The sequence below is a fragment of the Aotus nancymaae genome, unplaced genomic scaffold (assembly GCF_030222135.1).
Source record: "Aotus nancymaae isolate 86718 unplaced genomic scaffold, 86718_ANA_hifiasm-v0.15.2.pri h1tg000014l, whole genome shotgun sequence".
Taxonomy (NCBI): domain Eukaryota; kingdom Metazoa; phylum Chordata; class Mammalia; order Primates; family Aotidae; genus Aotus; species Aotus nancymaae.
Genome location: NW_026988425.1, coordinates 32,229,244 through 32,243,899, shown reverse-complemented (window position 1 = coordinate 32,243,899; position 14,656 = coordinate 32,229,244). Strand labels below are relative to the sequence as shown.

The 14,656-nt window shown below is 41.6% G+C and overlaps 1 protein-coding gene across 2 annotated transcripts in view; it reads right to left on the bottom strand.

Moving 5' to 3' along the window:
• Nucleotides 1-5,918: 5,918 nt before the first annotated feature.
• Nucleotides 5,919-14,656, bottom strand: part of NPR3 (natriuretic peptide receptor 3) — a 62,804-nt gene continuing 54,066 nt past the window's right edge. Inside the window, exons 5-8 of one of the 2 annotated variants that reach the window (XM_012459940.3) lie at nucleotides 12,273-12,367; nucleotides 9,629-9,764; nucleotides 7,768-7,855; nucleotides 5,919-6,436 (exon numbers count right to left, since the gene is read on the bottom strand). In XM_012459940.3, the coding sequence (XP_012315363.1) occupies nucleotides 6,325-6,436; nucleotides 7,768-7,855; nucleotides 9,629-9,764; nucleotides 12,273-12,367 (431 nt within the window). In that variant the 3' untranslated portion in view covers nucleotides 5,919-6,324. The remainder of the gene's footprint in view (nucleotides 6,437-7,767; nucleotides 7,856-9,628; nucleotides 9,765-12,272; nucleotides 12,368-14,656) is intronic. The other variant, XM_012459941.3, reaches the window with a different exon arrangement.

The following is a 14,656-nucleotide window of genomic DNA, read 5'->3' as shown; positions in this document are numbered from 1 at the left end:
CCCACCATAGTAGTTGCTATTTAAGTCAATGCCAGATGCCCCTGATTTAGGGTTACATCTAAATCAATGGTGTTTGGAGCTTCCTAGGGCTCCTTCAGTGGGCACAGCCCCAAGAGCCAGTCATGAGGCATCTTTGGCCTATCATGGGATGTTGATTATGCATGAAATGAAATTCAGAGGGAACTGGGGAGGTAGGAAGGGGGTACAGAGATTCAAGGAGGTCATGTTTCCCAAAACAGAGATGGGACAGTCACAGCAGGAGAGCTTGTTTTGCAGAGGAGGTTTCCTGGCTCTACCCTTCATTCCTGCCATACCCTCCTACCCTACCTCACCCCACCCCGAGTCAGCAGAATCTCCTCAAACATGGGGAGTTTGAGTGGCATTTGTGGTGTTGTCTGGGGACCTCATTGGTGGTGGCAGCGGCAGCGGCAGCAGGACCAGGGGAACAGTGCTCCAACCATGCACATCGCTATGTGTTTCTTGGGCTTAAAATAAATCATGAGTAACTTCCCAGATGGTGAAGTAGCTTTTTACAACCCAGAGGCAACTGGAGATGCTGGAGGCTGGTTAATCTGCTTAGTATGCTGGAACCTGGGGAGGTCTTTAAAGTGACAAAATTGACTTAGGATCTCTTTAAAGTGGCAAAGGACTTAATAACATGAGTCGATGAGGTCAACCATGAAGAGCTCTCAAGCTGTACTGACTCAAGATGAAGGTTACTATTCATGAAGATTTCTTCCCTTACCTGCCAATTCAAGGTTTGCTGTCTTTTAAAAATTCTGTAGATTTGCCTTTACTTGGCAGAAATTCTTGAGTCTTTTCTTGGGTATCCCCCTCAAACATTACAATTCATCAGACCCACCAATTGCTCTTTTACTTAAACAAGTCCCAGGAGAGCACAAAGACCTCGAAGAATATGGATATGTGCAGCGTATGCTGGTTGAATTATAAACAGGAAAAGGTTTCCTTGGGATGTATTTTTTAATGAGCACACATTGTTATATTCTGAGTATGTGGCACTCTTGCTTAATAGAAACATTTACAAGGACACGTACACATTTATATCCAAACACCAAATGAAGTAGATATTTTAAATGACCAGTTTGCACAAGAAATAAAATATATTATACAAAACAGGGGTTTTATCCACAGTCATTAGTTCTCCTTTCCTACACAAAACAACAATAAATTAAATCACATTATATGCAGATAGTTGTACATTAGAATAATAAACTGTATGCAACTTGTGCAGTTTTTACTTTTACGTTTCTACCAGACTCATGATAGGTTTGTACTGTTTGGTAGTCCTGTATTTAAACGAACAATGAATAATGTGGCCAGAAGACAGAGGTCACAGAATTGATGTGCCACAGGCTCTGTCCCAGGCTCTCTTGGTTTCACTTATCAACCATGCACAGGGAACAAAGCTCAGATTCCCAGGACCCCTCACAAAGGTCTGCAATAAACAAACTCACAGCAGCCACGTGCAATTGACAGGCTGTTTCATTGCCAACTTAGAAGACACTGAAGATTTTCAGATCTTGGCATTAAACAATAAAGAGGACACCCTGTTTCAAAACCTGAATTTGCCTCTTTTTTAGCCATCTCTGTCCAACTCTTACACACTGTGACAGCTTTGTTCTCCTAGCAAAGAAGAAATATTTTGGTAGCCTATGTTGTGACTTATACTTGGTAAGTGGGCCCTTTATTCCTTGTGCATAGAAATGTAGGTCTTTAAACATGAATAAAGCAATGCAGCATTTTTGCTAACACGTAATTCTGCTTGTTCAAATCTCTCCCATACGAATCATCTTGCACCTGATACATCACAGAGCTATTATAAAATGGATTTTTACTCGCGAGACTTGGCTCCCATTGAAACCCTTTCATTGCGTTTGAAGTAGCTTAAAACATGAAGATTAACAACATCAGCTGGTTTAGAATACTTTGCATTTGGTATGAATTAACATTAGTGGTTAATGAGAAATTTGAACAAACTCCAATCCAGCACCTTTTGGAGGTTATTTTAATCCTGCAGTCTAGCTGTGGGGTACGCCTACAAGAAACATTTATGGAATCTGCGTGCTGAACACCAAAGCCAGGCTTGTTGGAGTTTATGCACATAGCAGGCTCGAACTTCCCCGAGAGCAAGTGTGGTCAAGTTAGCATAAGGGTTCTGATGAAAAGCCAGCTACATTCTTAGAACCAGCATTTTGTCTTTCTTCCCCCAAGGAAGTATGGAGGCCTACTCCCAAATTTCTACCTGCATGGGAAAGATGCTCATGCATCCTTGGAGCAGTGCTGGATGTGGACGTGGGGGGCAGAGGGGCAGTAAAGACAGTGGCAGCAGGCAAAGATACCCTCTTCTGTTTCTTTTAGAAGATCAAGCTTCTGATTCACTTTGCTCAGTATGTCCCACGCTTCTTGCTCAGTATGTCCCACGCTTCTTGCTGAGTACTATTGAAGGGGGACTAAATTATTGATTATTCTTCAGCTCTAGAGACAACTGAAAAAGAAGCCAGTCCCTCTGAACAGCATCATCTCATTCTCTCTGCTTCCACAATTGCCCCTAAAACATATCCTGTGTTTTTAGACAGTTTCAGTTTTTTCCACCGAATAAGAAATTCAGCTCATTACCAGCTTCCTCACGTAGCCCCAAACCATGGGTTATGATTAAATGAAACCCATGAAATGTACATAGGTCAAGGGGCCCAATTTGGGCTGGCATTTACCCTTGTGTCTGCATCCACTCAGGATCTGAGTGCTTTGTGTCCCAAGAAACACAGGTGCTTATTCTTTCCAGTCTATGAACACTCCCAGTGGCATAATACTCTGTTTGGTCTCCCAAAGAGACTTCTACAAATAGCCATTGTATACTTGCTTACAAGAAGGTAGAAATGCCACTAGAACCTACTTTCTGAATCCATCACTGTCTGCATGAGATCTATGCAATGGCCTTCATCTCGTCGTTGACTGCGTATCATACACACACACACCCAAAATCAGCCATAACTAAAAGGTAAGTGGTGCATTTGGGGCAAAGAAGGCACATGTGCCTTGAGTAAATTAATGATTCTAAAAGCCTGTGAACAGGGAGAAGTGGGGGCATTCCAAAGCAAAAGTCTTTGAATTTCAGAGAAAGGAGAAAAGGAGGTGTTCTTTTTCCGTGCATTTCTCTCTTCCCTCCATTAAACACAGGTTCTGAAATGTAAAGAATTACAGTAGGGCCTGTGGAACCATGCCCGTGGTTCAGGAAAAGACAAGTTGATGGTTCTTCAGAGAAATGTGATGTTTTCAGGGGCTTCCTCATGAAACCTGTGGTCAGTCTTGGGAGAGAGATGGACTCTATTCAGAAAATTCTTTCCAGATTGTTTTCTGGGGAATGCTTTCATTTCTGAGTCTCGCCCTACCTGGCACCCCTGCCCAAAAATCTAAGAAGACGACGATGACCATAAGACAACACCAAAAAGTGTCTACACGTTGACCTGTATCAGTGTCAGCTGAAGTTTAGATGAGAAAATACATTTTGAAATATGTATTTAAAGTATCACCTTTGAAATCTGAACACCCTGGATTTCAGGGTAAAAATGTATAGGATGACTTAAGAACTAAGGCCCTATTTATTTTACTATATGACATAGGACTACCAGTAGAGTATAAATCACTAGTTGTCAAAGATGTTGCTTAGCAGTTAGGATCATAAATCCCCAAAACTAATCTTGAGATCTGAATCCAGGTAACCTTGGGCCAAGCACCTACACTTTTAACCAACGTTTCCAACTTAATGGAATTTTCCAAACTTAACAGAGTTTTTGTAATTCATATGCCAATTTCAAGGAAGAAAAAGTAGGTGACTGACATGTAAATAAGCAATCAATCTTAACATGAGAATTTATTTTACATTGGTGTGGCATCCAGAAACCTCATAATTTGTTCTGCCATTTTTAGGATACTAAATTCTCATTTATTTTTAATACTTTATCTAGAGCTATCATATTAAGTTTAGGACTATTCCTCTACCTGACGTTAAAATAGAATATATTTGTTCTAAAAATGTTAGCGTTAATGGGCTGCTATATAAATTTTAAAAAGATTAGATGTGGTTATACTCAAAGACTGCAACCAGGTAGATTATTTTTCCCCTGTAATAAGCACATAGGCTTGAAATGTAAATGTTTTTTACAAGCACAAGAGAAAATGAATATCTCTAAAATATTGAAAAATAAAAATGAGAGAGAAACGAGCTCTCCAATTCAAGTAACTAAAGTGGATACGGTCCTTCCATGCTTTTTCACTCTGGGGAGTCCCAAGCGGTCCAGTGCTTTGCTTTCCTGGATTTTACTTCTCAAACTCTCTTCCTGCACTAGAATTTCTGGAGTTTGTGCTTCTTGCTCTCTTCTTCCATCCTTTTTGGAATTCAACACTTTTCCCTTTGCATGCAGCACAGAGAACTACAGCAGACTTGTTTCAGTTGATTGTACTTAATTTATCACACCTCTCAGCTGCCTCCCAGCTCCCATTTTTTAAACAACAGAGGAGAAATGTGCCTCACAGAGAAATAATCTGTTAACTGTGACTCAGGTGGGAGCAACAGAAGCAGACTTCTCCAGGGAGGCACACACACATGGGCCAGCTCTAGGACACGCAGCTTGCGCTGACCTTTGCCTCCACTGTTACTTGTGTGAATCACCTTCATCGCCACCAAGGGATTGCTCAAACTCTGCTGTTTCCTGCATAGACATGGCCTTTAATAGATATTAAGTTAATTTTTAGACTATTTTTCAGCTGCTCAAAATGTTATTGAGGAAAGACCCCAGTTATGTAATTCCAAGACGGTGCACTGACGTGACAGCTTCCCATTCCTCCCTCACTATCTTCTCCGTAAAGTATAAGTGAAAGTGGTGACCTGAGTTTAAACTCATGTGCAGACTACTGGGTGCAAAGCAGATACCCAGTAAAAACTTACTCAACTTTATCCAAATTCCTTATCTCCACACCTAACCCACTCTTACAGTTATTCGTAGATGACTACAAAGTTCTGTGCAGTTAACTGAAAGGGAATAGAGTAGATATTTAGGTTCCTTCTTTTAACCAAAATCGTCACCGGGAATTTTGGCAAATGCCATGTGTAAAAGTTTTACATTTGTCATTTCTGTACTTGCTGTCAAGTTGTAACTCTCAACAAAGTTGTTCTTGAGAGAAAAGGGCTGCCTTCCTTTATAAAGATCTGTTTAATTCTAACAACTTTTCGCTCTTGATCTTGAAACTCATCATTTGGCCAGAATTGGAAGGAGTGTCACCCTAAAATAACTTGCATTTAAAACAGTTAAACAGTAAAAATGCCAAAGAGTTAAAATTTTGATGTATTCCTGGAAAGTTTGTCATCTAAATACATTTCCACATCTCTGTAATTAAAGCAGCAATTAGCATTTGGCTATGGCCAAGGGAAAGAGGGAAACGGGGAGAAAAAGAGAAGTATTTTTCATCATCATTGGTTTGTTGTACACTTGACACATGCTTTTAAAATATAAGCAAAAGTTAATCTTCAAAATGAAAAAATAGACAAATTTTTCTAATACCAAAATATAAGATTAAAATACTTGTAAAATAAAATGTTAGTGTGAAATAGGATTTTTTTACATCGAAAAGGAAACACTTTAGACTTGCTTTTCATCTGTAAATCCTCCCATCTCTCACTAATATTTACAACTTTCCAGAGTAGCTTTTATGAGACACTGAAAAAGACAGGGAGGAAATCCTTTTTCAAGATATGAAGTCAGAACCTGAATGTAGACATTGGACAGAGAAGTCTTCAACCACCAATCTGTCCTCCAGCTCTAGAGTAAGGCTGTATTTCCAACCTTGAGATTTTTCATTACATTTCACCCTTATTGGGTGTTAAATTCTTTCCAAGAATGTTCTACTTGTAAAAATATTTTATTCTAGCTACAAAACATTTCATTTAAGTAAATCATGTTTTATACCCTTGTGTGAAATGCTCCCAAAAGCCATCAAGATATGGAGACATCAGATTTTAAAAACATAAACCTAATCATATGCCCTTGAAACAGTATGAACATTTAGCAGAGTGACACGATATCATGATTATATTTGTTTGTCATGAGATGAAAGGCCTGGAGGCAGATGGTGATTAATAATAGTTCCTGAGCTTCTAAAGAAATTTTAAAATGAAATGACTAACTGCTTAAAATAATGAATTCTTCAAGAACACCCCTTCTATTTTGTTGATTTCTTTCATCCCCTCTATCTCCTTAAAGAATCTCAGGCAGAAAAAAAAGTGTCGGGGGGAGGGGGAGCCTTCCCTTAAGCCACCGAAAAATGGGATCTGATGGAATCTTCTCGTAACTCCCGATGTTTTCCAAGGTTACTTTCTTCTTGCTGGTTTCGCCTCTCAATGGTTATTCTGTATTTCTTCCTGGGTAAAGAAAAAGTGAATGTCGTAATAAAATTTGGCTACAAAATACCATGGTTTCTCTTACAAAGAGTGCCCTCAAGGGACATCTGGGTTTGAGTTGATAAATGAGAAGTGACAGAATATGAAACCCTGGTTAGAGATTAAAGTAGTGTGCCCCCAGGCGTGATGCCCTGATTCAAGAGAGAAAATTGGCATGCTTTCCCAAATACCACAGAACAAGCCTTCCCCTTCTTCCCTGGGTGCCTTGGGGGGGTTAAGTCTGTCTATTCGGCCACAAAAGTTCTCCCTGACTCCCAGGATATGCCCTAGATAAAGATCAAACTACGTGTACTGTGACCAAAGGAACAGTAATACAATTGTTCCCACAAAGTGTCACATACGCCCAGTTACAATTCCATGTAGAAATAAAGAAATCTTGCTCTAATGACTTATGAATAAACCACAAACTCAGCCACCAAAAATTACAAAGGAATGGGCCACCCTCACAGGGCAGAACAATCAGTACCTTGAACACCCATACATTATTACAATTTTGCAAGCCTTGGGGCTTAACCACAGTGGTGAGTGAGAATGTGAGCTTCCAGATACTGAGCACAGATCAGCCTGAGAGCACGGGCTATGCAGACTTCCTCCTTGTCTTTAAGGTGGGCCCAGGCACCTATTTCCGAATTGGAGAAAGCCTGAGAAAGGGGAAGCTGATTTCCCCACTTTATCCAGATTCCCTCCTCACTGCTTCACTTGGTGGGCAGTAGGAATTCTTGTGAGAATATCTGTGATCAAAGGATGGTGGCTCAGACCTGTAATCTCAGCACTTTGGGATGCTAAGGCAGACAGATCACTTGATAGCAAGAGTTCAAGACCAGCCTGGCCAACATGGTGAAACCCTGTCTCTACTAAAAATACAAAAAAGTAGCCAGGCATGGTGGCCTGCACCTGTAGTCCCAGCTACTGATGAGGTGGAGGCAGGAGAATCTCTTGAGCCCAGGAGGCGGAGTTGCAGTGAGAAGAGATCCTGCCACTGCACTCCAGCCTGGGCAAGAGTGACTGAGACTCCATCTCAAAAAAATAAAAATAAAAATCTGTGATCAAAGTACAGCAGCAGCTCTCTGTCCCACAGTGAGGTGTAATAGAAACCCATGACCCCAGCACCCAGTATGCTAACCCACTGACTACCAAACCTGGGGTCACGCCAAAAGAATGGCTTAGATTTTTTAACCACTGTGCTTCTTGGGTGAAAGAAGGATGTGGACAAGTCACAAAGAGAATCATGCAAAAACAAATGACAAAGACAATAGAAGAGAGTGAATTGTGCCTTTACAAATGGTCCTCACCTGAAAAAGTAGAAGGCCATTAGCAAGCCAGCTCCTAGTAAGGCCCCCACAACAATTCCTGTCACTGCTGATTCTTCTAGGCCACCTGCTTGAAAAAGAAGCATAGATAACCATGGTTCATTTTGAGATACAATTGGAAATGCCTCAAATTTCATTCATTGCAAGATGTTCCTCGATTTCCCACTGGAGGCAACTTTCCCTTTGTTTTCAGGAATATTTTCTAAGGAACCCTACACTTAGCTTTTTGAGGGGGGGGGTTGTTGTTGTTGTTTTGGTTTGGTTTGCCTAGCGCAAAGCTTAAGAAGCATTTGAGAAAGTGCTAGATAAACAAGCACACTATTAAGAGAGTGGATACAATGAGAACAGAAGCAAATTCAAGAATCAGAGGAAAACTAGAACAGAAGATTTCAGATATAGCCACTCTCTTTTGATTTTAAAGTCAAAGAATTGGGAGGCCAAGGTGGGTGGATCACCTGAGGTCAGGAGTTCGAGACCAGCCTGGCCAACATGGTGAAACCCCATCTCTACTAAAAATACAAAAATTAGCTGGATGTGACAAGCACCTTTAATCCCAGCTACTCAGGAGGCTGAGGCAGGAGAATCACTCCAACCCAAGAGGTGGAGGTTGCAGTGAGCCAAAATCACGCCACTGTACTCCAGCCTGAGTGACATAGTGAGATTCCATCTCAAAAATAAAAAAGTAAAGTCAAAGAAGACAACCAGTTGGACCAGGGCACTGACCCAGGGCTTCTTATTTTCACAGATGGATGATGGCACTTCAAAATGCTAGAAGATTTAATGAAAAATTCATTGTGTCAATGTTCTGTTTTTAGATATTCTCTCACCAAAGCCAGCGTCTCATGTCAAAATGTGAAATGTGGATAACAATTTGAAACAATCAAGTTCAGTAGTGTCCCAGTTCTATAACAATGATAAATAGTTAACTTGTATCTAGAGTTTAGTATGACGTTTTCAATGCAACATAGTGTGTAATCCTCAAAACAGCCTTATGCGTTGGGCACATTTCTTTCTCTTTATACTGGAAAACTGAGGGTTAAAAAGCTGAAGGAACACTCCTAGGGTCACAAAGCCAGCAAATGACAACAGTGGGATTTCAAATACAGGCCCAATCTCCCCAGAGTGTTCTTAACACACTTCCTCCTTCATTCTTTCCCATAACTATTGCATAGACATAAATACCTAACAGTTTAAAAGATGCTTTCAAAAGCACACATGTATTTGCCTAAAATGACCAACTGGCCTCCTGAAAAACCTATATTCACTTTGTTCTCCCTCACTACCTTATTCTCTAAAACAATGATTTCTAACAACTTTCCCATTTGTAATCTATGTGTGAGAACATCCACTTGTTTCTCTACTTACATACAAAGCTGTTCATAAATAATACATTTTACACTTATTTGCCAATGTGTAAATGTTCGGATGTTTAAGGAGTGTTATCTCTTTGGTTCTGAGGAGCTGGAAAGTAACCACGAACTTGGAAAATCAGAACGAGACTTGCTATGAGAGAAGAATAAGTGAATGACATCTACTAACTGATATTTTGATTTTCTCTAAAAGTGGAAACATGAACTAGCCAAGAGATTACAGTAAGAGACGTACAAATAGGGAGAAACATTCTCCCATTGTGGAAGAGAAGGCTGGAAGGGAAGGAAAACCTGAGAGCCTCTGATAAGGGCAAAATGACAGTTCGTGAACTGTTCCCATGCATTTTACCACATCAGAGAAAGAAATGTGAACTTCCAAAACGTAAGCCCCCAGAAACACTTGGGTTTTAAACTTATATTACGCTGAGCTTAGAGGTGATGGCATGAATAGCAAATTAAGTCTCTGGACTTACATGATTTGCAGGGAGAGCTGTTTGTGTGCTCTACAATTCGGGTTTCATCTATTCTCAGTTTTAAAGGGCCCCAAGGATACTTGACATTTGGCCGCATTTCAAAACGACCTTCTTTTCCAAAGTAATCACCAATAACCTATATAGAGGCAAAAAACAAGTATACAAACCGAAAGGTCAAAGGAGGCACAAAGCTTGCAGCCTTCCACAACTCCTCCCCAAAATGCACAGCCTGATCTAAACCAGCTGCCTCTGGGCGTGTCATCAAATCACTGTCTCCAGGGCAAGGACAGCAGGTGCTTCAGAAAATCGGGATATATTGGGCAGGTGCCTCTGTCTTCCACACTGATGTTCATGGTGTGTGTTCTGGGAACCTCATAAGTCAGCATTTGAGTTTGCTAATGGTGCTCTCAAGAGGGCATGAAGAGTGGTCATGCCGGAGCAGAAGGACGTGGGAAGCAGGGAGAGTGGTGCCCCTGGGGCCTGCCCTCACTAAAAGCCCAGCCCTGCCAGAGCTGCCCCTAGGATTCTTCAGTCACTACCACCTAATGGAAAGGGAGGACTTTTTCCCCTAGGAAAACAACAGTCTTGGAATTCTTGGCTTTTGTTTTGTTCATCGGATAGGGAACTGCCCCACCCATCTGACCCAGAGCAGCCCACCCCATCAGCCATTATTGCAAGGCCCAAGTTACTTTCACGGGCACGCGAAGGACAGCCAGGGTTCACTGTGTACCAGAGTGAAGCATATGACAGGTACCCAGCCTCTCGGCCCTCAATTGTTCAACATATAATTACAATGTATCTTTCAGGAACCTCCTGTTTCACCACTTCCGGGGGCAGACTATTCCTTCAAGAGTTGCACTTTCAGGCCTGCAATCCCAGCACTTTGGGAGGCGGGTGGATCATGAGGTCAGAAGATCGAGACCAGCCTGGCCATGGTGAAACCCTGTCTCTACTAAAAATATAAAAATTAGCAGGGCGTGGTGGGCGCCTGTAATCCCAGCAACTCAGGAGGCTGAGGCAGGAGAATCACTTGAACCCAGGAGGCAGAGGTTGCATTGAGCCGAGATTGTGCCACTGCACTCCAGCCTGGGCGACAGAGTGAAATTCCATCTCAAAAAAAAAAGGGTTGCACTCTCCTCTCTGATGAATCCACCCTATTTGCACTCCAATTTCCAGGCCGAATTCTCTCTCTCTTAATTGGCTCCTCTGGCCCCTGGAAAATCGTTATTCTGTTATGGCTTAATTTCATGGCCGTCCCTCAGTTTCTGGTTAAAATGATTGTTTGATCAGCTCCTCAAACCCTGATCTAGAAGTGCCTTCCCACCCAGGTTCTCAGGAGTCATATCTCTTTTATCTGAAAACAAGCACATGGCTCCTAAGTGGCTGGTGACGTCTCCTCCCCTTCTCCTGGCTGAGGCGCAGCAGGTTCTCGCAGGCCATGTCAGGTCATAGTAAGAGGAAGTCTAGATCACTACCAAAATATAACCATCGCTGGTGTATACTGGGCACTTGCCAAGGGCTTTATACACCTTCTCCCCTGCAACCTCACAATGGACTCTACGGAACTGTCTCAATTCACCTTTCGCAGGAGGGAACCAGGAATACAGATGAGACCCAGACCACTCAGTGGGCAAAAAAAAAAATCATTCATTAAACTTAGTGAGAGTGAGTCCTGCTGCTTCAGCACTTTCTGCAAGAGCCAGGCATCTATTAGTTGATGCAAAATAATTGAGGTTTTGGCCATTAAAAATAAATGATTAAAAATAATGACAAAAGCCACAATTACTTTTGCAGCAACCTGATAAACAGGAAAAACAAAGAGGAAAACAGCAAGTCCCATATGCCGGGTCCCATGAAAGGCACTGGAACGATGACCCTGGGAGCTGGCAATCAAGGAAACAGAGGAAGTGGCGTTCTTTGCTGAAGCACTACACATCTGTATAATGTTATATGCATATTTATAATTTAAAATGTAGACGATACTTTTCTAGGTTTCATTTGCTCTGAACAGAGGAAGTGGCATTCTTTGCTGAAGCACTGCACATCTGTATAATTTTGTATGCATATTTATAATTTAAAATGTAGATAGTACTTTTCTAGGCTTCATTTGATCTGTTCCCATGACAATAATCATGTGAGATCAACCAGGAAGACATTATGATTTCTATGTTACAGCTAAGGAAACTGAAGCAGAGAGTTCACACTCCCAAGCACAGGAGACTCATCTTTGTGTCCAGGGCACTCTTTTCTCTTCACAATGTTATCCTGAAGCTACATCATCTTTTGAAATATTAACACATGTTGAGTTTGTGACCACCCACCCTCCCACACCCTTCCCCCAAAAAAGCTCAAATCTTAAGGGAGGGAATACAGTTTCACTTTACTGATTTCACCCAATGACCCTCATGCATAAGACTAGGGTGTGATTCTTGGCCACTTGAAAGGGAGGATTTCCCCACTTACAATAAACATGAAACCATCTCCTGAAGTCTTCCTTGATACCCTCAACTAAAAGTTAAGGTTTTTCAACTCATTTTTATTTGGAAGCTGCATGGAGACAGCTCTTTGGTCATGAGAACAAATGCATTCCTCAGAGTACCCACGAGCAGAAAGAGCAACTGGAGAGGAGGTCTCGCGTGCTCACCTCCTGGGTGCCCGCCTCCACATCAGTCATGGCGATCACAGAGAAATCCCCGTATCGGTCTCCGTTGGCATCTATGGACACCTGCCCGGCGATACCTACAGGACCAGAAGTGAAGAACTCAATGTTGGTTACTTAAAATACCTCTGTCTGCCAACAAAAACAAGAGAATGAATTGACAGGACTTTTTAAACAAACATGCCACAGGGAATCTCATCAGACTCTGAGCATTTTTGTTGGCATTTTGGAAAGACATTGTAATTTCATCTGCGTCTGCATTCCTAAATTCTTAACATTTCTCCATTTAAAAATGAAAAGAAAAAGAAATAAATGATCTTCTTTGGGGTTATGTTTGAAAAAAGATTAAGGCTAATCCTGGAAGCAGCATACTTATCCCAGAGTTTTGTATTAATTTTTTTTAATTGCAGAGTTAGAAGTGAAGGTGGGGCACATTTATAGATTTGTCATGGGTTTGCATTATCATTGGATGAATATTATAAAAGAAAAATCATTCCAGGCCTAGGACTTAATTAATGTGCTTTTCTCCAGGCTACTTTAATACACAGGAGAGCAACGGGCCTGCTTCGTGGGTCACCGGAGCCAATACCTAAGAAGAGCCATTCTTCTTTTTCCCAGTTGAGCTCTTCACTGATTGTTTATCCAAACGTTTTCTGGATGCTTAGTGCTGAATTAGTGCTGCAGCTAAAGCAAAGATGAATCGAACACATTCTCTGCTCAAGAGAGGGGCAGCCTGGACTGGCAATTTAGCTTGTTCACACCAGAATCTAACCACTTGCATTCAAATCCCAGATTTTACATTTACATAGCTCCATGACCTTGGACAAGGTTTTTAGCCCTCTAGGCCTCAGTCTCCACAACTGTAAAATGGGCATAATAGTACCTCCCTACCAAGAGGCCACGCAGATTAAATGAGATAAAACAAATAAAGCACTTTCAACACATTTAAAAGAAGTTAATCGTTTTCATCAACTGTTGTTATTACTATCACTATTATTACTACGATTTATTTTATAATTCTCTTGTTAGAGAACACCTGACCATGCCCACATCACTCAGAGGAGGAGCCAGAACATCAGTTTGGAGAATCAGGGAGGACTCAGTGAAAGAGCAGGAATTTTACAGGGAGGTTGGAGGAAGTCTAAGACAGGGCAAACAGTAATCAAGAAATGGAAGAGAAGCTGAAAGGCTGGCCTAGGTGTATCTACCAAGGCACAGAGGCCCAAAGAGACCAGAGGAATTGTGAGATTTCTGGGAAGATGGTCCATGTGGATAAAGGGAGTCAGTGACACAGAAGGCCAGAACAGGGTGGCCTGTCTATATCAGCCTGGCGCAGTGGCTCACGCCTGTACTCCCAGCACTTTGGAAGGCCGAGGAGGGGAGATCACAAGGTCAGGAGATCGAGACTAACCTGGCCAACATGGTGAAACCTGCCTTTACTAAAGATACAAAAAATTAGCTGGAGATGGTGGTGTGCACCTGTAATCCCACCTACTTGGGAGGCTGAGGCAGGAGAATCACTTGAATCAGAGAGGTGGAGGTTGCAGGGAGCCGAGATCACACCACTGCACACCAGCCTAGGCAACAGGGTGAGACTCTGTCTCAAGAAAAAAATATATATGTCTATATCATAATTTTCATTCACTAAATAAGAGAATGCATACATCAGTCCCATTCTAATTAACTAAAGCTATTTCCTTTTCAACTGGGGAGAGTTCAGTGTAATTTTTAATTGGCCTTTCTATCGATTTGGTTCTCTCTGGAAGTACTGACTCTTCTAGTAAAACGAATGTCTGGGAAAAAGGATCCCAAGGGAAAGTTCCATCCTCCAGTGTGGCTTGGAGAGGGCAGGTATTTGGGTTTACTGTCCTTTGGGTTGTGGTTTGAAGGCCCACTGATTTTTCCAGACTTTGGTTTACTTTGCCGGAAACAGAATGGAAGCTACCATTCACTTTGATTTTTTTGTCTTCTTAATATAGACTGGTTACAAAGGGTACACCGACCATAAACTTGTGTGTCCTTGACAGCCTATAAAACTCTTAAGTGATAAATATGTTTTTAAAAAAAAAAACTTATTGACCATCCACAACCATATGTCATTCTGTTCAGAGGTGTTTGTTGTTGTGTCCTGCTAAGCATTTTGCAGAGTATTTTATAAGATGAGGTGGTCCTAGTAATTTACGACCTCATTATACCTTTAAGCTATTGCAATTCTACCAAGAAATGGGGTGAGAATCCTCAGGATGGCCAATTAGCAAAGTGAGACTTCACCTAAGAGTATCATACATAAGGTGAGATTGTCAGGCTTACAGCAGAATTTTCCTGCACATAAGTAATGAGACTTTCCACTCTCATTTCTATTTGCCTGT